Source organism: Tamandua tetradactyla, chromosome X (assembly GCF_023851605.1).
Source record: "Tamandua tetradactyla isolate mTamTet1 chromosome X, mTamTet1.pri, whole genome shotgun sequence".
NCBI classification, from domain to species: domain Eukaryota; kingdom Metazoa; phylum Chordata; class Mammalia; order Pilosa; family Myrmecophagidae; genus Tamandua; species Tamandua tetradactyla.
Window position 1 is genome coordinate 126,025,630 of NC_135353.1, and position 22,878 is coordinate 126,048,507.

Consider the following 22,878-nt stretch of genomic DNA (forward strand, 5'->3'; position numbering starts at 1 on the left):
TCAAATCAATTTTGAGGCCTTGAGGGCTGCAGGGCCTAGGAGCTTATGGCAAAAGCATACATCTACATATTCAGTCATCCACTCATTCATCCAGACATCCCTCCATGCTTTCTTTTATCCAATCACCACTCTGTGCATCCCATCCACCCGTTGTTTTTGTGTTCCTCCAAATGCCCATTCATCCATCCAGTTAAGATGTATCGAGCACTATCTTAGTGCCCAAGACTGAGTTTACAATGATGAAGTAGGTCTATTCCTTGCCCTAAAGGAAATTACTTCTTGCTGAAAAAAACAGAAGAAATTGACAATTAAAACAGAGTAAGAGAAGTATGCAAAATGACCCAGAGTTTCATGGGAGCTTATGGTAGGGAGTCTATCCCAGTTGAGGGATGAAGAAATGAGAATCCCTTGAGTAGGGATTATCCAGAAAAGAAAGAAGAAGAAACTGTCCCAGGCAAAGGGATCAGTATATGGCAAGGTCAGTGGAGACTTAAAGGCCCCAAAGAATTTAACTTTTCCAAGGATGGTCAATGGTTTGGTTAGACCAAGCAAGCTTGTAAGGGAAATGGCAGGAGATGGATCTAGAAAGATCAGCAGTGAGAAAGTTTGTGAAGAACTTTATGAACTGCACTAAGGAGTCTGAATTTTATCCTGAGAACTTAGGGAAGACACTGAATATTTTAAGGTTTAACTGCAGAGCTGTGTGATGGAGGAGAAGGAAGAGAAGCAAGAAGTATTTAGAAGGACACATCAAAAGACTGAGTGTTTACATGTAAGCATGAGCAATATGTGAAGGAAGAGGGTATTTTATTGTAATTACAACTCTGTCCCACTCACCCACACCTCCACCTTACTCTCTATATTGAGGCGGCTGGGGGAATTGGACCACATGGCCTTCATTCTTCCTTCCAGTTCTGAAAAAGTTATGATCCTACTTGCCCAACATTTAATGCACTGAGAAACTCTGCCAACTTCACTTCAAACACGTCCATGATCTCAGTTCAGAAGGAGATTTGAAAGTTGCCTTTGTTTTGTGGTTATCCAAATTCTGGGATATCAACATTTTAATGAATAAAACAGTAGTACCAATTTTCTCACTGAAATTCTTCTACTATATAAAGCAGGTAACCAAAGTTGTAACAACATACATTTTTTCCATTTGTTGTAGTCAATTTATTACCATTTTGAAAAGAGGGAGAAAAGTGTGACCTATAAATATTTTTATTTTTCTTCAGTTGGTCACCACGAATCAATCCATAACTTACACCAAGCATTCATTAAAGTCATCCACCAAGTCAGTTCTGCCCTCCCAGCAAAGCCTCTCCAGGGGTTGGGGACAGAAATAAAAGGTCATCCCCATGTCATCTCCCACCAACTAGGAAACAAGGAACTCTGAAATTTGCCTTCCTCTACTACTAATTGTCTGTGATTCTTCAGACAAGTCACATATATGTTCTGGCTTCAATTTTCTTACACTCAAGACAAGATGAGGGAGGAAGTGGGAACAAAATAATCTTTAAGATCCTGCCAGCTATATAGTCTTATAATGTTACCAATCTGTTCCCAGAAGCTGTTTCATAAAATGGATAATAAAAGAATAGACAACGGAATACATAAAGTAGAATAATTTTTAGCCTTAGATATAAGCGAAGTTTGATGCATGCTGCTACATGGATGAACCTTGAAGATATCATGTCGAGTAAAATAAGTCAGACACGGAGGAACAGATAGTGTATGATTCCATTTGTATGAAATAGCTGGAATATGTAAACACAAAGAGACAGAAAGTAGAGTACAGGTTGCTGGGTGAGAGAAAAGGGAGAGCATAGTTAATACACAATAGGTGTGGATTTTCTGCTTGGAATGATGGGCAAGTTCTGGTAACCAATGGTAATGAGTATATGGTATTGTAAGTGTGATTAATCCCACTGAATTTTATGTTTGGGAGAGGGTGAGATGAGAAAGTTCATGTCGTATATGTTTCCACATTTTTTTCAAAAAAAGAGAGAGATTAAAGAGACAATGCAACTAAAGACAATACATGATCTCAGTCTGGATCTTATAATAGGGGATAAAATATCCAAAAAGACATTATTGGGACATATGAAAAAATTAGCATATATCATCAACATTATGTTAATGTTAAATAAACACTGACAAAGTGATTAGAATTGCAAACTCTAGACCCTGGAATGCTTCTCTTCCGATTCCTGGTTTTGTGACCTTGGGCAAGTTACTTAACCTCTCTGAGCCTCAGATTACTTATCTGCATGATGTTAATAATAGTACCTACCTCATGAGTTTGTTGAAATGATTAAATGAATTAATACATATAAATAGTTTAGCAAAGTGCCTGGCATGCTTAGATATCCCATAAATGTTTGTTGCTATAATCATTCTATAAAAGAACCACCTAGTTGTTAATCTTTAGTAACAGGCCCTTCACGAGTTGAAACCCCAAGAGTAGCTGCAGGAAATAGTCAGGCAGGCCTGCCTCTGGGCCCTGGGACTCTCTACATCCTCCCTGTGGGTGAGATCATTTCTCATAGTTATGCGAAACCTTCCAGTAAAGTTGACTCATTGCAAGTTTACAATTTTTCATCTTTTAAAATATAATTTGGACAATGTCTTGAACATAATTCTTAGCAACTACTTCTATAGTAATTTGGATTGTCCTGCATTGCAGAAGTTACTTATTTGTGGTTTCTGAAAAACAAGAGGCCTGAGCTCCGCTCCATGTTCTCCAGCTCCCTGGATAAGTCTCTTGACCTCTTTGTCCTTGTAAGTTTTGGGGTAGCTTTCTTTGTCATAAAAATGGTAGGAAAAGCTTGTGTGGTCTTTTACAGTAAAACTGTGTCATATAAGTTAAAAAAAAAAAAACAGTCTAGGGTTTGGGGTAATCAAAATGCTAATCCTTCCAAACCCATTACCTAAAACTCATTATGGGGTTGCCCAGTGATTACCAATAATAGGAAGTTAAAGACTCTTATTTAAGTTAAAAAATATCTTATAAAACCACATTTTCATTTGCACTATGACCTTCAATTATGAATAATAATGGGGGTAACCTATTCCTTAGTAATTTTTTATACATAGATCAAAAGAAGACTTAATATTCTTCCTTAATGCAAATTTTGGCACACAGCTGAAGAAATGACTATGGAGAAAAGGGTAAATATGGGACCTAGGAAATTGGCAGAATATCTCCCCTGGAGAAGTCAGTGTATCTCTCTTGGAGAAGATTAAGTAGCAAACAGGCTATTTTGTAGAAGTATACACCTCCCTGGATCCCCAGAAAGCCTTGAGTTTGCTGGCTATTTGGAAACCACTATTCCCTAAAACCTGGTTGGACCAAAAGCAGAATTGAGGGGGCTTCTTGGGGCTGGATATGGTGAGTCAGTCATCTCCCCAGTGTGGAATGAGAAGTGTGAGAGTACTATGGATCCAAGAGCATCAGAGGGTGGGTGGTGTGGGAATTAATGTAGCAAAGAGAAAAAACTTCATGTGTTTTGCTGAAGAGGGTTGAACCCCTGCTTGTCACTATATTGTCTGACCTTGGGCAAGATACACAAGCTCTGTGAGTCTCAGTTTCCACATTTAACAAGTGAGATTAGGGTATTATGAGAATTTTTTAATTTGTTGCTTTCTTTACACAGAGTAGTTCAGTAACTGGTGGCGAGTCTTTTTGTGCCAGTTGCATGAAGAGGAAAATTTGTGTCTGGCATGCCCCTCTCTCACCTTTTCTGACATCACATATACACTTCCCTAAGTCTGAAGAAACAAAAGTGATTTTCTCAGCAAAAGTAGTTTGAAACACCCAAGTCTAAGGAAGAGAAATGAATCAGATGGGTTGTCATCCCTACCTCCTTGTTCCCAGGCTTTGCTGGCCTCCATCTCTGGCGGTGCTGCTAATTTCTGCCAGTCCAGGCTTCATGTCTCCAGCTCACAGTCTAATCCTAAAAGGGCTATTCTTCCAACAGGTTTGACAACTGGCTGACTTCCCATCTACAACTTCCTCCCGACTACTTGCCTTCTTACCCTGCAAACTACTCGGATGATTCCAAAACCTGGCGCCCTGTGGAGATCTCTAGCCTGGTTAGCAAATTCCAAAATGAGCTCTCTGACAGGAGAATTTGTGCCTCTGCATCAGCACCAAAGACCTGCAGCATCGAACGTGTTCTGCGGAAAACAGGGAGATTCCAGAAATGGCTGCAGGCCAAGCGCCTCACGCCAGACCTGGTGCAGGTGAGAGAGCAGGCTGCAAGGATACAGGGTGATGGAGGGAGAGAATAGAGACAAGGAGAGAGAGAAAAGGAGGGAGGAAGGGAAGGAGAGAGGGAAGGAAGGGAGGAAGGAGGGAGGGGAAGAGGGAGAAGGAGAGGGAAAGAACCATTCCCATTTCACCTCTCAGTCTGGAGAAAAGGAAGAGTCGTGGTCTTTCTAAAGTGTGACAAAAAATGTCATAAAACAGAGCGGCCTGTGACAAGACAATAACTAAGTTTACTTATATTGGACCCTCCCAAAGGCATCCCCCCTCCTCTCTAATATGTCTGTGGTAGTTTGAATTAGGTACCCCAATTTAGACATGTTCTTAATCTTAATCCACATCCCTATGGATGTGAACGCACTATAAATAGGACTTTTTGAAGATGTTATTAGTACTATGACCATCATCTGACATCAAAAGAAACTGAGCTTTCTGCTGTGGCCCCTTTCATAGTCTGTACTCTATGAATCTCACTGGCTTTGAGTAGGGAGAGAACAAACCAGAAGAAGTCAAGTTGTGACAAGGCCATGGAGGTGATTATAGGAGCCAACATAGGGGTCTTGGAGTTGATGCAGGAGACAGGGAGTGGAGCCTCAGGTTGGAAGTACACCATAGGGGTTGCTCAACACAGGGCAGAACCAAAGTACTGATATGGAAGCCTGCACCATGGTCTACGCTTTAGGTGCAATCCTTTGCCATGTTTCTCTCTGCATCTTTGGACAGACACTCCATGCACTGAGCTTGGTACTGGGTACACATCATATGCCATTCCCAGGCTGGTCACAGCTAGTATTGAGACATGAGAAGGACCAATATGAGACCTACCTCCACTTTGCCTCAGATATGCGCTCAGGAACAAATAGAAGGTCCCAGGAAGAAAAAGCATGATAAACAAGGAATTGTTCAGATCCCCTTGAAAATCCCACCACATCTCCCTGTTCCCACAATTGTCAACTCACACACTGAAGGGCACAGTTCCCCCAATGCCATGGCTCCAGACTACTTCCAACTTGGACCTAGACAACATACCAAAAGGGAGCGCTTCTTGGTGCCCATGATACACTTGCAGCCCCAGGGACACTGACTAGACTGGTTTTAGGCTTTGAACTAAGGAAAATTCCTACTTTCCCTCACCTTCTACACACTTCCATAACAACAACAGAGTGGCAATTATCCCTCAGGGGGCCTGGCAAGTCCAAAGCAACCTGCCAGATACATCTAGTGTAAACTGCTTTGATGAGTGTAGGTATTATAGTGTAGGGAAAAGATCCCTGGGGACTGCGAACTCTGGTTTACTCCTGGCTTTGCTGCTAAAAGCTGTGGTAGAACAAGAAGAAGGAGCAGTGACCCAGGAAGAGCCAGAGAGTTCTGGTTTCTGTTCATCCATTCATAGCACAGTTTCAACACTGTAGTATGTCCTGGGGATTCAAAGATGAATAAGGCACAAACTCCACCCTCCAGGAGCACATGTCCCAGTGGAGGAGACAGAGAAGAGCACAAATCATCACAAAGCCATGTCGTTGATATTATGACACTCTACACAGACAAATGGGACAGACTATTGACTTGGATTCTTTGCCAACCCACCAGTTATTTTTGCATTTAATCCCCACCTTTGCTCCAAAATTCCTTCTAGAAAAATGAGTGGGGGGAGGGCTTCTGGATGATCTCAAAGACCCCTGAAGCTCTGACATCTTTTTTGCTAACTCTGACTCTGTTTCATTTATTTAACAAATATTTATTGAATGACTGCTATCACCAGGCATTGTGCTGGGTGCCTTGAATTTCTTGTTTCCCAAATGGCAGCAAATGATACCTGCTCTACCTGGTTTATTCATCCTATTGAGCTTATATTTGTGGAGATACTTTAGAAAAAGTCCCATCACTACAGAAATGCACAGCAGTGTTATATTGTAATAAGTGGGTCCCTTTCTTCAGTTTATTGTGTTTAAACTTGCTCTATCAAATTCGTCATCCTTCGTTACATGCAACAAGACAAACTTTCCTTCTTTCTGCCTAAAAAGCATCCATTAACAACACCTTGCTGAAACAGTCAAAACCTTAATAATTTTCACTTTACTTTGGCCCTACGGGCAGAGATGTTTTTTCATCCCCATCAGAGATTTTTCCCTTCTTATAAAAAGTGAAAAAAAATAGTAGCAGCAACTTTATACATCCTGGACAAACCCCACTCCACTGCCATTCACTAAGGTTATAGCCATTCAAGTTTGACACCATCTTCTCCCACTCCTGCCCTCCTTTTCAAAGATCCTTTGCCCTTAGGATACCACCGCAACCCCAAAATGCTTTGCCATACTCCTTTCCACTTCCAGGCCTTGTCCAAGTGGCACCTAAACTTCTGCACTTTACTTCTCATCAGAACTCACCTGTCTTGTGATCCCATTCGCTTAGAACCCGGAGAAGAGATGGGCAGCTAATCTAATCACTTAATTCATGTTGAGATGTTAACAGCTGATAACATTTCACTGTTATACCTCCAAGAAACGATTTGTGTGTACATCCAATATTTCAGTGATGCCACTAGCCCATCCCATGACTATCTGAGACCTTCCTAATACATACCTGTATTCTTTCCACAGTAAACACACATGTCACCTTAGAATTCTTCTCTAAAATATTCCAACCAGGCACACTCTGTCTTTGATCTCAGTTGGAATAAGAGATGCAATCTATTTTTGAGTGACCATTCATTTCATATTCTGCAGAACAGCTCTGCCCTATTTTTCTGATAATCTGTCAGACATGAGTACTAATTTCTGGTTTGGAAATTGTGATCTTTCTATTCTTATATGAAAGTTTTGGGTGCCAACTGGAGTGAAATTATTGGATGGGCAATGAGGAAACATTTCTCTTCCTTCAACTCATACCAAATGACCCAAAACCAGCTCAGCTACAAATCTGGCCAGCCCTGGGGATTCTCTTGGTGTGTGGCTTAAGTGGATTTCCCCTGATTCTTCAAGAGACACTTTCCAACAGGGATCTAGGCCAGAACACTCAAGTGTATGTTTGGAGAGGAAAACGAGGCCACAAGTAACTCACAGGCTTGATTCCAAGTGGCAAGGGTCCATAGGCAGAGAAGAAAGGATAAAATTCAAAGAAATGAGATAAAACTGAAGAGATGAGGGATATGATTGGTGCAGGGGACTCAGAACCTTGACTGTGAGTCCAGCTTATGAATAAACAAAGTCAACTTGGATGAAAAACCCTAGTAATTATCATCAGAGACTGAGAGAGTCTGTGGCTCCCCTCCTGCTGGGCCAAATGCAGCTTTGTATTAAGGGCACTCTCTCTTGAGCCACAGGCAGTCTACTATATGACAGAGGCGGCCAATGAGGGTGGGAACAGTACTTAGAATCAGGAAGAGGGTGTGTGTGTATGTGTGTGTGTGTGTGTGTGTGTGTGTGTCTGGCATTTATGCTACTAAAACAGATTTTTCTCCTCTAAAAGCCTGCATTATTATCACGGGAATATACCAGCGCCTAAATTACCAACCCACAAGTAGAGCCACCGCCAAGAACACCACCCAGAGTTTATCATGATGTGCTTGCTTGCAAAACCACAAAAAAAGGCTTCCTCTGCTATTATGCTGAGCACAAAGAGGCAGCCGGCCTAAGCAGTGCGTGGTTAATCAAAGGAAAAAACATATCCTCTATCACGTTCCCCTCCCATCCCCTCAACTACGATATGCTTCTGACAATATTCTAAACAGAGATAATATTACTTCCTCAAATGGGAACAGCCTAGATGGCAGTGGAGCCTTTTCTCCCACTAGATGGTGGTATAGAGTGTTCAAGTCAGTTTGTTTAAACAAGGACTGCTGATGATTTTACTTCCTAGGTCTCACTTATTTTTTAAACAGAATAAGATAAATAAGCAAATTAAACAAAGTGCACATTAATCATTTAATTGAAATACGGAGTTTCCAATAGAAACTGTGACATTTAGAAGTGGCCACTAAATGAGTAAAATGCACTTCTTCTTAAATTCAATTCAAAAAATGTTTAAGGGCACTTACAGTACCTATGCTAGGCATTAAGAGGGTATAAAAGTGTCAAGACAAGGTCCCTGCTCTCTGGGAGATGACATCCCAACAAGGCAGACAGACCATATCTAACTAATTCTGATTCAAGATATAGGTTATGAGAAAGTGGTTTAATGAAGATGGGAATTTTATATTGGATTTCACAGCTGGTTTTCAGACTATAAATATTTTAAACCCTCAAGCTATCAAGTCAAGAACTAGTAAGTTACATTAGTTGTTGTTGTTGTTGTTTTAAACAGCCTGACTATATTGAAATTGGGGACAAGTAGGGGGAGCCAGCTGACTGGTGACTGCATCATTTTCATGCTCATCTGACGTTGGAGTCAAATAGAAATTACTATTAGTGAAAAAAGAAATTTAAGCAACTAAAAATGGCTTACCAGTGCCACATGGGGCAATATTTACCCTACATCAGTGCACATGCTGGCTGAATAGTCTTCGAAAAGCAGAGCCCCATCAGAAATATAGTGTAACCGTGAAATCATAAGACCTCTTTCCTGTGATCCCTGGGAAGCAGTCATGGAGCTTTGTTTCTTGCCCAGGGAAGTACGTGTATGAATGGGGCCCCCACAGTCAACTTTCTCCCCCTCACCAACAGCTCACTTTCTCCTTCAAAGTGTAGAGTCGTTGAGAGTTGAGACAACTAAGACTTTGAATCAAGCAAATTGTTTAGTGCTAGAACCACTGAGCCTTCAGCACCTCAGCATTTGTGGCAGTGTGTGTGTGTGTGGAGGAGGAGACTGTTTCAAATGGTATGGAAACTACCCTATTAATTTCCAGACCTCCACTGTATCATAGGATCACAGAAAAGGGATTAACAGATCATCTAGCCTGTCTGCTAAAATAACTCCAAAATTATTCTTACTGGATCTCATTAATGAAAAGGAAACAGTGAAAGACTTCTCCAACCTTGAGACAGACAAATTGGGAGAGAAAGAAAGAGACAAAAAAAGACTAGGGGAAAGATAAGACATGAGGCAGATCACCAGTGGTTCCTTCCTCAGGAGTCTCAAATACAGTAGAGAGGCAGCCTTCAACCAAAACATAAGGAAGCCTGGACAATCATCAAAACAGACCATCCAAAGTAGGGTTTGACTCTAGATGACATTCAGCCTTTCCTGAACTTGGATCTTAGCTAACTAAGCCTCTTCTTAAAAAGATCAAACCATCCTTTGTTCTTGGGACAAATTTTCTCCCTTTGACATCTCATTATTCCTGTTCAGTGGTTCTCTGGAACAAATGCTATAACCATAAATAGGATTTGACTCAGAGGTCTGCAAATTGGTTGTGCCTCTGCAAATGTCCACATAATATGAAGTAAATGGAGGCTAAACTACATGAAATATTATATATATGAAGCCATTCATTTGGCAGAATTAATGATAGAACTAATAGATATACTGATTATGTTTTAAAAACTCTATTTGGGCACAAAACCTCTCAAATATTTCAAAGTTCAAATACTAAAAACCGTTTCTCCAGCCAAAAGGCGATAGCTTTTTGGTAATGGATGGTGGTGATGGTAACACAACATTGTACACGTAATCAATGCCATTGAATGGTGCACTTTAAAAAGGTTAAAATGGCAAAATTTAGGTTATATATAAATTACCACAATAAACATTTTTAAAAAAGCAATTTCATCAGACATAAACAATAATAAAAAGGAAAAAATACTCTACCAAACATGTAATTTAAGAACATTATTTTTAGAACTACAGAGTATGTAATTAAAATTGCAATAGTATTAAGAAAATAACAATATATATATCCCCAATCCATGGCTTAGCTTTGGATAAACCACTACTCAGAAGAAAACCAGAAATCAATTCAGTGTAGTGTTCAGCAGCTGTCTACACAAGTTTGGTCATTAATGTGGAGGAATAATACAAAAAGTTATAAAAGTGGACAATTTCTTGTTAATTTGGTCCTAACTCCAGATCACTTAGCAATAATTGTTCCAGTTTTGTTACCTTTTCTCCCCAAGGATTACCAAGAGTTCAGTGGAGGACTTGATCTATAAGCCTTTTTTTTTTTTTGAGGGTTAAGTAAGGAGCAAGTTGGTTTATATATGAGAGCAGTCCACAGAGAAATATCTCAGTTTGTTGAAAATCAAAGTAGATTTCTACCCACTGAACTATACGTCATGATTCTTGGGGTTGAAGCTAACTTCAAACCACTAATTCAAACTCTCAAAATATTTGAATTCTGTCTATAAAGTGAAGGGTCATCTGTTTTATACTGATGACAGGCAGCTCACTACCTTAAAAAACAACCTGTCACCAGAATGTACTGTGGCTCATGGATCCTCAGCGGGCCCTTTCACTCAAAGGCTGCACATGACGGAACATTAAACACTTTGTCATACAAAAAAAAAAAATCTATTCCTTTAGGAACAAGTTAAAAAGTTCATCTCAAATCTGCCTTCTTGTAGTTTTCACTTATTTAAGTTATTTTTACTCTTTGCTATTATACAGACTACATATGGCACTTCCCCTTCCCTCACGTTCACCTCTAAACTTCCCCCAATTTCCCTTCCCATCTTGACCTTTCCCTTCATATTGACACATATTAAATACATATCAACTAAAACCCCTTATGTGAGTATATTTTAGTTTTCAAAAACAAAACCTGTTATTTATTTTGTTAAATATTATCTTAGATTAAATTCATCACTCTAGCCTGTTAACTTGATTCTGTTACTGATCTTATTTATTGTCACTTCAGCCACATTTCATGTTCAGTTGTGATGAACACAAGTTATATCTATGCCCTAGTCATTAATTAAAATGTTAAACAGAACAGAACCAATGAGAATCCTTCTTTCTCTATGGAGATTGTAGTTTAATGAAAAACCTTGCTGTTCTTTATCCCCAGATCCTGGGGAAGCAACCTCTGAATCTTTGGAATTTCCTGTGATAAGAGTGTCTTTTGTTCTTCATGGTGGGCCCAGAGCCACACCTGATAGTTATATAGTGGGGGCAGACATACCTTTAGTCTTGGGGGGCGGGGGCTGGCAACACCAGAAAAACCAACCTTGTGATTAGGGTGTTGGGGTTTTGAGATACTGACACATCAGCCTGTCTCCCGAACTTCTGAAGGAGGGGAGAATAGAGATTGAGTTCAACCACATGGCCATTGATTCTATCAATTATGCCTATATAATGAGACTCTGTATAAACTTGGGACACTCAAAGCTCTGGGGAGCTTCCATAACTAAGAAAATAGATCTCTGTGCCAGGAGAGTAACACGTTCTGATTCCATTTGGAGAGGACATGGAAGCTTGCATTTGAAACCCTCCCGATCTGGCTCTGTGCATCTCTTCTTTTGGCTTCTTGTTTGTATCCTTTTACATAATAAAACTATAATCATAAGTATAGTGCTTTCCATGAGTTCTATGAATCTTTCTATGAATTATTGAACCCTAGGAGGTAGTTAGAACCACCGAATTTGTAGTCAGTTTGTCAGAAATGTGGGTAGCCTGGGTCCCCAAACTTGTGACTGGTGCCTAAAGGACAATCTTATAGAGGTTGGCCCTGAACTTGTGGGGTCTGGACTACCTCTGGGTAGTAGAGTCAGAATTGAATTGACTGAGTTACTGCAGGATTTGCTGCTGGTGTCAGAAGCTGTGTTATAAATGATAGAAGTTACTGCATTCTATACAGAGATTAATCCATTAATTGTTAAACTCAGTTAATCAATTACTAGTCATCTTAATTTTCCATGCAGTCAAAATCTTATTTCTCCATCTCCTTTACAAGATTATCATGAGAATCATTCTTGAGTGCTTCATTAAAGTTCATGTATTCTAAGTCTATTGCAGTTCTCTGATTAAAAGTTAAATAGCCAGGTTAAAGAAAAAGAAAGTGTAATCTGACATGGTTTTATTAAACAAAACCTCAGTAACTCCTTAGGATCATCATTTCCTCTTCTACAGGTTCACAGATCATCCTCTCAATAGACTGTTTTAGAATATTTCCAGTGTTCCAGGAACAACCCACTGATCATTAACTTGTGAAAACTACCCTCTTGCTCTTTTTGAATATCAGAAATAGATTTTTATGCCTTTTCTGTTCTTTGCAATCACTGCCAAAGGTTGGGCGAAATCGTTTGCAAAACCCCTGTGAATCTTCCAAACCAGGAAATTCACTCAAAGGAACCAAGGCTTCCTTTAGCCATTCTGGCCTTCTATTCTAGTTCACCCCTTTTTGTTCTATCTTTTTTCATATCAAAGGCCCAGTGCCTGACAAAGAAGACAAGCAAGCATTGGGAATGAAAATTGGGCTTTCATTTTGTTATTCACCAAAATTCTCCCCATGGCCGTATCAATAGGTCTTTACTTTCTTTGTACTCTGTCCTTTGTAAAAATATAGCTATTTTTTTTTGGAAGTTGTAATTTTTGGGGGGGTGGGGGTGGGGTACATCCAGGCATCAAATCCTGGTCTCCTGCATGGAAGGCAGGCATTCTAACCATTGAACTACCTGTGCATCCTGTACTTTTTAATATGTTCAATTATTTTAGAACCCCACATTTACAAGGTGAGAGAACAATTCCATTGTAACAGTTTTCCTTTAAGAATAAGAAGACTTTCTTTTTGAAATAAAGGATGATAAGTTACATAAACATCAACAAGGATATTATTCTGATATGATATGAATTTTCATCTTTTAGACAGACTACTCAAATGGTTAAGCAGAACTTTTTATAACTTTTCCTTAAGAGCTGTTTAACAGAGAGCAGCATTGCCTAGAACAGAATTTATTTTTATAAACTCTCTATAATTTGTTGTAGTCAGCAGTGACTACAAACAAAACTTACTTTTTAACATTCTCCACAACTTTCCACATCCATTCGGGACTTGTAATCAATAGTTATTACAAAATTCACTTTTTAAAACTTTCTATAACTTTCTATATCCATTCAGTTAGTAATGATTACAGCAATCAAAATTCACTTATATTAGGAATATGTTAGTGTACGAAGTTAACATATTGCAAAGCAGTACTTTGAGGCAGTTGGAGGCCAGTAAAGTCTGCTTCTAAGGCATTTTTAAAGATGTAGGGATTATTTTGAAACCCTTGGGGCAGTACTGTTTAAGTGAGTAGGGTAGGAATCTTTTTCTTTTTTCTTTTTTTAACTTCCTGCCATTTAACAGCAAATAGGTATTGAGAGTTAGGGTGAAGAGAGATACAAAAAAATGAGTTTTTAAAATTTAGGACTGAAAACATGCATGCAGTCAGGGGTTATTCATGGACTCGCCCTGAGATGCGTTATCCTATACAGACAGGTTTATTTGCTCAAGGATTTTCTCTGGGATGTATAACCATTTTTAAAATTTTAAAAATTAAGGTATAGGTCTGCCCAGTGCTTCTGACACTAAGGTAGTCGCGGCCACATCCCCTTTCCCGGCTCGCATGGACAGGCGGTTTTCAGCAAGTAACTGAAGGCGGGAAACTCCTTGCCAGGGCCAAGCTCCTGCCCCACCCTCCGCTTGCACGCATGGTAAGAAAAGTAGAAAACCACCATTACAGATCAATGAGAAAGAGGGAAATAAAAGAGCATGTATGGTGGACAAGGTTTTGTTTTCAAGGCTCACACAGATTCTGAAAATCATGGTCCCTAGAACGTTTTGTAAAGAGACAGGTTACTTGATACTTATTGCTGGTTTCTCGAAATTATTGTGATGTTTGGATGATTCAAAATGAGATACACCCATGCCAGAGATCAGGGTTCGATTCCCGGTGCCTGCCCAAGCAAAAAAAAAGGGACACATTGAAAGTGGTACCATTGGTCGTAGCAGAAAAGATTTTAAGAGGTACTTATTCAACTTCATTGCTGCCATTCCTCTCATCTCCTTGGTTAATAACTTCTTGAGGTTTGGGCTAAATGAACTCAAATTGGGCCTCAGAGTAAGACTCACTAAACACCTCTATGAGAAATATCTCCAAGCTTTCGCATATTATAAAATGGGAGCTCTGGACCACAGAATAGCTAATTCAGACCAGCTGCTGCCACAAAATGTAGAAAAGTATTTAACAGTGTAGTTGATCTGTATTCAAAGCTTAATAAGCCATTTTGAGATATAGCTTTATATATCTTCAGATCAACCAGTGCAATTGGAGCTCAAGGCCAAGCAAGTACGATGCCCTACTTGTTTATCTCTGGGCTTTTCCTAACTCTACTTAGAAGTAACATGGTAAGACAATAGCTGAGCAAAAGTATGAAGGAGAATATTGATACGTTAATTCCTAACTCATCACAAACAGTGAAGAAATTGCTTTTTACAATGGGGATGAAAGAGAAAAGCAGTCTTCCAAAAACTGGTGGAGCACCTACATAATTTCATTTTGTTTCCGTTCTCTATTGGCTTCAGTGATAGCATAATTACTGAATACCTTGCCACTGTAGTTGATTACCTCATTGCTAGTCATCCTTTCCTAGATTTATCTCATCCTTGACATCTCAAAGATACACACTCAGAACTTCTAGAGGATTACTACCAAAGTGGAAGAATGCTTTCACAAATGTCTCAAGCATTTCACAAAGGTCGAATAGTTTTGGCTGGTCGTGAAATGACTAGATTGGCTGGTTCTACTGCTTCAATTACAGAATTGATGTAAGTGCTAAAGGATTTAAATCATGGCAAATACAATGGTTTCACAACAGAAAAGGGGTGTTGGAGCACAAGTAATTCCCTTCATACCTGGTGCTGGAGAAATCATCAATGCAGATAACATTACAAAAATTAATCATGTCTCTTTAGCAATGCCAAATGGAGATATATTGATCAGAGAGCTTAATTTTGAAGTTTGATCTGGGACCAATGTTCTAATTTGTGCTCCAAATGGATGTGGAAAGAGTTCACTTTTCCATGTTCTTGGTGAATTATACCTCTCTTTGGAGGATGACTAACCAAATCTGAGACAGGAAAGTTATATTAAGTGTCTCAGAGACCTTATATGACACTTGGAACACTTCAAGACCAAGTGATACATTCAGATGGAAGAGAAGATCAGAAGAGGAAGGGAATATCTGACCTGGTACTCAAGGAATACTTAGACCATGCCCAGTTGGGCCACATCCCACAAGGAGGGATAATGTTCGGATTTGGATGGACTTACTCGGTGGTGGAGAAAAACAAAGAATGGTGATGGCAAGATTATTTTATCACAAACCCCAGTTTGCCATTTTGGATGAACACACAAAGTGCAATTAGTGTGGATGTGGAAGGCTACATGTATAGTCATTGTTGAAAGGTTGGCATTACCCTCTTTACTGTGTCACATAAAAAGTTTCTTTGAAAACACCATGAGTACCACCTGCATATAGATGGCAGAAGCAATTATAAATTCAAACAGATAACAGAAGATACAGTTGAACTTGGCTCTTAGAATCTGAAGAACTGTACCTGCTTCAATGAAATAATTTCAGAATATGCTTAGAAATACAAAGTACATTGTAAAATGAAGTTCAGCTTGTTTTTTATAAACAAAGCAACAAATTAAATATAGAATAATTCAGAAGAAGTTGCTAAAACATTTAATATTATGTAAGATAATGTTAATTGTATATATGTTGCTTTAATTATTCATATGTACTAAGAATATCCTTACTCTTATGGTTAAAAACCTGCCTAAATTAAATTGGGCTTAAATCAGTGTAACCTGACACATTTTGAGATATAAACCATTTGAAGTCAGCTCATTTGACTTTTATGGCTCTATCTTTTCCTTCAATGAAGAACCCTCTTTAAAACTGGGGTCAACGCTTCTCCTATTCTAACAAGATGCTCTTGGGTTTCATATTCTTATGCCTCATGGTACTGGGGAAAAAAAACAAATTATAATGCATTATTAAAATGTATAACATCATTTTGGAAGTGGAAGGGTAGTTCACTTCTACCCTTGCACTTCCAAAATTCTCACCTGCCATGTAGGAGACCTGGGTTTGATTTCCGGTCCATGCACTTCTGCGAGAACAAAACGAACAAGCAAAACAAACAAAAAACAAACAGCAATTCAACAAATGACGCTGTAAGAAGGGATGCTCACGTGGAAAAATAATGAAATGTGATCCTGCCATACAGCATACAAAAAAAATAAATAAAATAAAATGTATGACATCATTGCATAATGGCATTTATTATACAGTGGCAAATTTCTTTAGCTGCCACAGTTATACTTATTCCTTATGTCTTGGAGTACATTTGGCTCCAAGAAAGCCATTCAGATTTTTCTTTGGCTAAATAATAAATGTGTGCCTCTCAATCTGCTGTATTGGTTGTCTTGAGGGTTCTTTGTGGTGATGTTAGCAAAAATCTATGAGCAGTCTTACTTACAAGAGGAGGTTACTATATGTCACACCTACTCTCATCGTTTGGGATACCAAAACACAATTTTTTACATGTCAAGCTCAAAGTCTTATGAGACTTTTAAAATTTTAAAAGAATTAGACAGATTTGTGTATGCTGGCAGCCTATTTCCTAGAAACGTGGTGATGATGTGGTGTTCAGATCCAGATGAGTTATAGGAATGCACTACATGAAGTAATGCACTGAGTATACAAGGTTATCACTGTCTTTGACTGTGATTTTATGTTTTAAAAATGTTATAAAATTATTATGCACATGGGAGAATTATCCGTTTCTTAGTCCACTGGTTTATCTCTATGAACCTTAAATAACCTTTTTATATTTGGGTTATGTTAAACTATCCTAAGAGAAATCTATAATTTCAGCTCATCAAACCACCATTAATGATTATGTGTATTATTTACATAAGGAGAACTGAAACTGAGTATAATCAATAAGCTAGATATGAAATCATTTTTATCAAACTGGGGTTCAGAAAGGGCATTTTATATTCTTGTTTCTGTACCACTGTACAACTGGGTTGTTTTGTTTTTGCTGTTGTTTTTATTTTTGTAGAATTAACTGTAACAATTACCAACTACCAAAGTAAAACGTGACATACTGATTCTATAACACATTACGTTTGGTTTTTACCACTACTCTTTAGTAAATTTGTATACTTACTGGCTTTTTGTTTGGATTAAAAAGTATCAGATATCCTAAAAAAATTAAAGCATAAATTACATTCAGTGAAATATGCAAATATTAAGGGTACAGCTAGATAAATTTTTACACATATGTTCACTCATGTAACCATCATCCATATCAGATACTGAACATTTCCAGCACCTCAGAAGACTCTTTCAGGTTCTCTCCCTAAAATGACCTCTTCCTAGGGTGACCAACTTACCCAGTTTGCTTGGAACTATTCCGGTTTCAGCACTGAAAGTCCCACTTCCCAGGAAACCCCTCAGTCCCAGGCAAACCAGAACAGTGGATCACCTTATCCCTTCCCAAGGGTAACCACTATTATGACTTAAATTTACATGGATTAATTTTGCCTGTTTTTGAATTTTCTTTATATGGAATCATACATTATACACTCAATATGCTGTTGGGGGTTTAGCTACATTGTTGCGTGAATCAGTATTTTGTTTTCCTTTTCATTGCAGTATAATACTCTACTGTATGATGATATTACAATTTATTTATTCATTCTACTCTTTTTTTTTCCCACATGGACAGGCACCGGGAATTGAACCCGGGTCTCGGGCATGGCAGGCAAGAATTCTGCCACTATGCCACCATCGCCTGCCCTATTCATTCTACTCTTGATGAAAACTTGAGTTGTATTTAGTTTGGGCTACTGTGAACTAAAGCTGCTACAAACATTCTTGTACATGTCTATTGGTGAACATAAGCACATAAAAGTGGAATTGCTGGGCCATAGCATATACATATGGACAAATCTATTAAATACTGCCAAACATTTTTCCAAAGTGGTTGTACTGATTTCCTCCTATAATCAATAGAAGAGAGGGTTCTTTTGTTCCACATCTTTGTCAACACTTGAGATTGTTAGTTTTAATTTTAGCAATTTGGTGGATATCTAGCAGTATCTCATTGTGTGTTTGAATGTGCATTTTTCTGGTTACTCATGGTGTAGAGCCTTTATTCATATATTTATTGGATGTTTTAATTTCCTTTGTTGTAAATTGTTGGGGTTTTGTCCATTTTGTTGGGTTGCTGTCTTTTCCTTATTGATTTGGACAAATTATATTTATATTTTTTTGTTGGATATATGTATTGCAAGCATCTTCTCCCAGTCTGTAGTTTGCCTTTTTACTCTGTTAATAGTGTCTTTTGATGAATTGAAATTTTTCATTTTGATGAAGTCTAACCTTAGCAATTTTTTATTTTATGGTTAGTTCTTCTAGTGTGCTGCTTATCCCATAATCCCTTAATCATAAAGGTATTCTCCTGTTTACTTTTAGAAGTAATAGCGTATTATCTCTCATATATGGATCTGTAATTCCAAATTAATTTTGTGAATGATGTGAGGTAGGGGGTCAAAGTTTCTTTTTACCCATATGAATATCCAATTGACCCAGCATCATATTTTGAAAAGACCATACTTTCCTCACTGAATTTCAATTGAACATTTGTGAAAAATCAGATGATTATAAATGTCTATTTATACATATAAATCTGTTTATAGATTTATTAGTCTTCTTTCTCATAAACCTATGATACAATCGAGACCTGGAAATTAATAAGTTAGTTTTTGTCCCATTCAAAACAATCCCCTTAGGGCGGGCCCGGGTTTGTTTTCCGGTGCCTGTCCATGCAAAAAAAAATAATGACCCCCTTACTACAAATGCTGATGTGGTCAGGTCTCAATTGTTCCAATCTTAAATGATCCCGTGATTCAAAGAAAAAAGATGAGCTGTGTGAGGGCTTGCTCACATGCTCTTTCTGTGTAATGAACAAAGTGCTGTAACTAAATTCACAAGTGTCATAGGAATCTTAGCTATAGGTTTTGAATACCATCAATAGCATTAAGGAGGTTTCCTTGTACTCTAGTTTATGGAGAATTTTTTCCTGAATTGCTTTTGAATTTTATTAATTTTTTTTTTGCATGGAATGAGATGACAATATAATTTAATGCAGCAAATCACACTGATTGCTTTCAAATATTAAGTCAAATTTGCATTCTGTTTTTTTTCAATTCTTTTTACTCTGTGTGCTTCAACAATTCTCTGTTGTTGTTGTTGTTGCTTAGCTCACTAAACCTGTGTTCTGCTTTGCCCAGTTTTATGTTAAACTCATTCAATGAATTCTTGTGCACATCATTCCCTTGTAGAGACTTCAAAAAATATGGGAAAGCAGTAAGTTATTTTTTGTTGGTGTGTATGTGCTTAATTCCAGATATTGTATCTCCAGAATATCTATTTGATTTTTTTATAGATTCTAATTCTTTCTTGAAATTTCCATTTTTTCATTCATTTTGTCTGTCTTGTCCTCTACTTTCTTGAAATCTTAATCATAATTACTTTGTATTCCTTGTTTATCATAGCATAGTTTGGTGCTATGATAGTTTGATTCTGCTTCTGTTGACTGTCTTCTTTTTTCTTGATTATTAATTTTTCTTGCTTCTTTACATTTTTTGGCAGTCTTTTATTGCATGCTGAATTTTTTGAATAATGCATTGAGGAGGTTCTGATTCATGCTATCTTCCTCTAAAGATCGTTGAATTTTGTTCTGGCAGCCAGGTCATTTTTTTGTTGTGGAGCAAAGGCTTTCCTGTAGGATATTTGGCAGCGTACCTATCCTCTATATATGAGATACCAGTAGTGCACACACACAGTTGTGACAATGAAAAATGTTTTAAGATTTGCCATATGTCCCCAGGGGCGGGGGTGGGGTGGAGTTGCTAAAATTCCTCTCAGTTGAGAACCACTGCCTTAATTCTGTTGAGTCCAGGTTTAAACTTTGTTAGTGAAAATATCTTTCAGTTTTGCCCTTACTCCTAGGGCATGGTCCTTGCTGCTAGGGCATGATGCTTACTAGTAGCTAGAATGTGGCCTTCCTGAGGTCCAAGTGAAAGTCTAAGAAGTCTAGCCCAAATGCCATCCTTTATCTCTCCAGCACTATGCAGCTTCTGAGATCTCTGCTCAGTAATAGAGAATTCTAATGTGATTCTCTGCTAGACCTCCTGGAGCACCACCCTGCCAATGTTCATCTTAGGAATTGGCCAAAAACCTGAGGGAAATTTTCATGCATGTTTTTGGAGCTCCTTCTCCATGGCTTTCTCCTTCTCAGGACCTACTCCCAAATCCCAGTCATTTTGGCAGCCCCACGTGGTTTTCTCTTTCCTTCACCTAACAGGACCCTGCACCACAGCTTGGAAAATGCTCTCAGGGTAAGAAAAGATAGTGTGATATGGGGTTATCTTGTGTGTATCTCTATTCTCAAGGATCATAAATGTGCATTGATTATGATTAAATCCCTACAAACAGTTATTCTATATATTTTGTCCCAGTTTCAGAACTATTTAGTGGAAGTGAAAGTCTGATACCAGCTATTTTGTCATGTACAGAAGTAGAAATCCCAGAATGATCTACTATCCAGGAGAGAAAACTCTGGTGCTCTTAGATGTATATATATCCAAATCTTAATTATAGCTATTAAAACCATCTTACTTGCTTTTGAAAGCCATACCTTATTCTAGAAGACTTTGGCCCTGTAGATACTATTTTAAGGTGAAGGAGGTATGGGGAATACCTGAGGCTTTCAGCCCAACATATACCAAAAAAAAATGAGGCCTTGCTTTGTCCAGAAGTAAGCCTGATTTGACCCAGAGAAAAAACTGAAATAAATAATACACTCACAACAGATCAGAGAAGCACTTTATATAGAGTACATGGCATTGGTTTTATTTCTTTCAGTTTTTGCTTCTCCAACCAGACACAGAGTCACTTTAGGGCAGAGACAGCATCTTATTCACTAATCTTTTTTCACACACATTTCTGACAGGGAGTAGACATTTCATAAATATTTGGGAAATGAAGGAATGAAAGAATAAGTGAGTGATAGGACACCATTCACCATTCTCTATCCATGCCTTCAGGATGACTCTCATTTATGCCATATTTATTATCATAAATAATGCTTGATGAACATCTTTTTGAAAGATTTTTGCCTGTATTTTATATGATGTCCTCTAGACAAATTTCATTTTCGTTAATACCATTTATTGATTACATCCTATATGTCAGGCATGCTTTATATCCATTATCAGAATTAATCTCCACAACCTTATAAGATATTATTATTATGATTTTACAGATGAAGAATCTGAGGCCTGTAGAGCCCTATATGCCTTGCCCAAGGTCATCCAGCTAGTGCATTTTGGACCTGGAATCTGAATACAAGTTTCCTAAACCCAGAGGTCATGCCCTTAAATAATATGCTTTGCTGCTTCCTCACTTCCAAGTAGTGGAATTACTGGGTCAAAGGGTATAAATATTCTTACATCTTTGAATATATACTGCCAAACTGAATTTAACTCCTACCAACAGTTTTTTGTTTGTATACTGTATGGCAGGGGTCACATTTCATTCTTTTTCCATGTGAGTATCCCTTATTGCAGCACCATTGGTTGAATTTTCCTTTGGTTGGTTTTGTTTGTTTGTTTGTGAAGTGCATGGGCTGGGAATCAAACCTGGGTTTCCCACATGGCGGGCAAGTATTCTACCACTGAACTACCCTTGGACCCCCTACCAGCAGTTTTTGAAAGTATCCATCCCATGGTATCCTCATGAGCAATAATCTTTACCTTCAAGGTGATGCAAATTTCTAAATATGTTATCCAAGAACCCCACAGTCCGCTCCCAGCCTACCTTTCTAACCTTCTTCCCTGATGAACCAATGTCTGTATCTATAGACCTCAATTCTGCTCCTTGTCTGTGCTCAGATCTGATTCTTCAGTTTGAAATGCACTGACATTAGATGTCCATCTGCCAAACTCTTTCACCTACTTCAAGGTCATGCTCCCGCCACCTCTTCTGTGAAGGCTTCTTGGATTCCCCAGGGGCTCTCTTCTGTATTCCCATAGCACTTTGTTTACAGATCTTATAGCACTGGTCACATTCTGCCTTGTATTGAACTTCGTAGAATACAGTAACTCTCCCCACTAGAATACCAGTTCCTTGAAGATCAGGACCCTTTCTTATTTATCTTTGTCACCCCAGTGATTAGCAATATGTCTTCTATAAAGTAGCACCTTGATAAAAATTTTCCAAGTCTCTTTTGTTGTTGCTGTTGTTTTGGTTTTATTTTAATATTTTTATTAACAAATGTTCACACACATACAGTCCATACATGGTGTACAATCACTCGCTCACAATATCATCACATAGTGATGTACGCATCACCACAATCATTTTTTAGAACACTTGCATCACTCCAGAAAAAAAAAGAAAAAGAAAAACCTCATACATCCCATACCCCTTACCTCTACTACTCATTGAACAGTAGTATTTCCATTTACCCAATTTATTTTACCCCTTATTCCCCTTATAATTTATTTAATTTTTATCCATACATATTTTTTATTCATCCATCCATACCCTGGATAAAAGGAACATCAGACACATGGTTTTGACAATCACATAGTCACATTGTACAAGTTATA

The 22,878-nt window shown here is 38.3% G+C and overlaps 1 protein-coding gene and 1 pseudogene across 1 annotated transcript in view; both read left to right on the forward strand.

The window, feature by feature from the left end:
- DIPK2B (divergent protein kinase domain 2B) overlaps positions 1 to 22,878 on the forward strand; it is a 68,434-nt gene that overhangs the window by 4,311 nt on the left and 41,245 nt on the right. The window contains exon 2 of the mRNA XM_077147042.1: positions 3,981 to 4,245. Within this exon, the coding sequence (XP_077003157.1) occupies positions 3,981 to 4,245 (265 nt within the window). The remainder of the gene's footprint in view (positions 1 to 3,980; positions 4,246 to 22,878) is intronic.
- On the forward strand, positions 14,047 to 15,763 carry LOC143671010 (ATP-binding cassette sub-family D member 3 pseudogene; annotated as a pseudogene).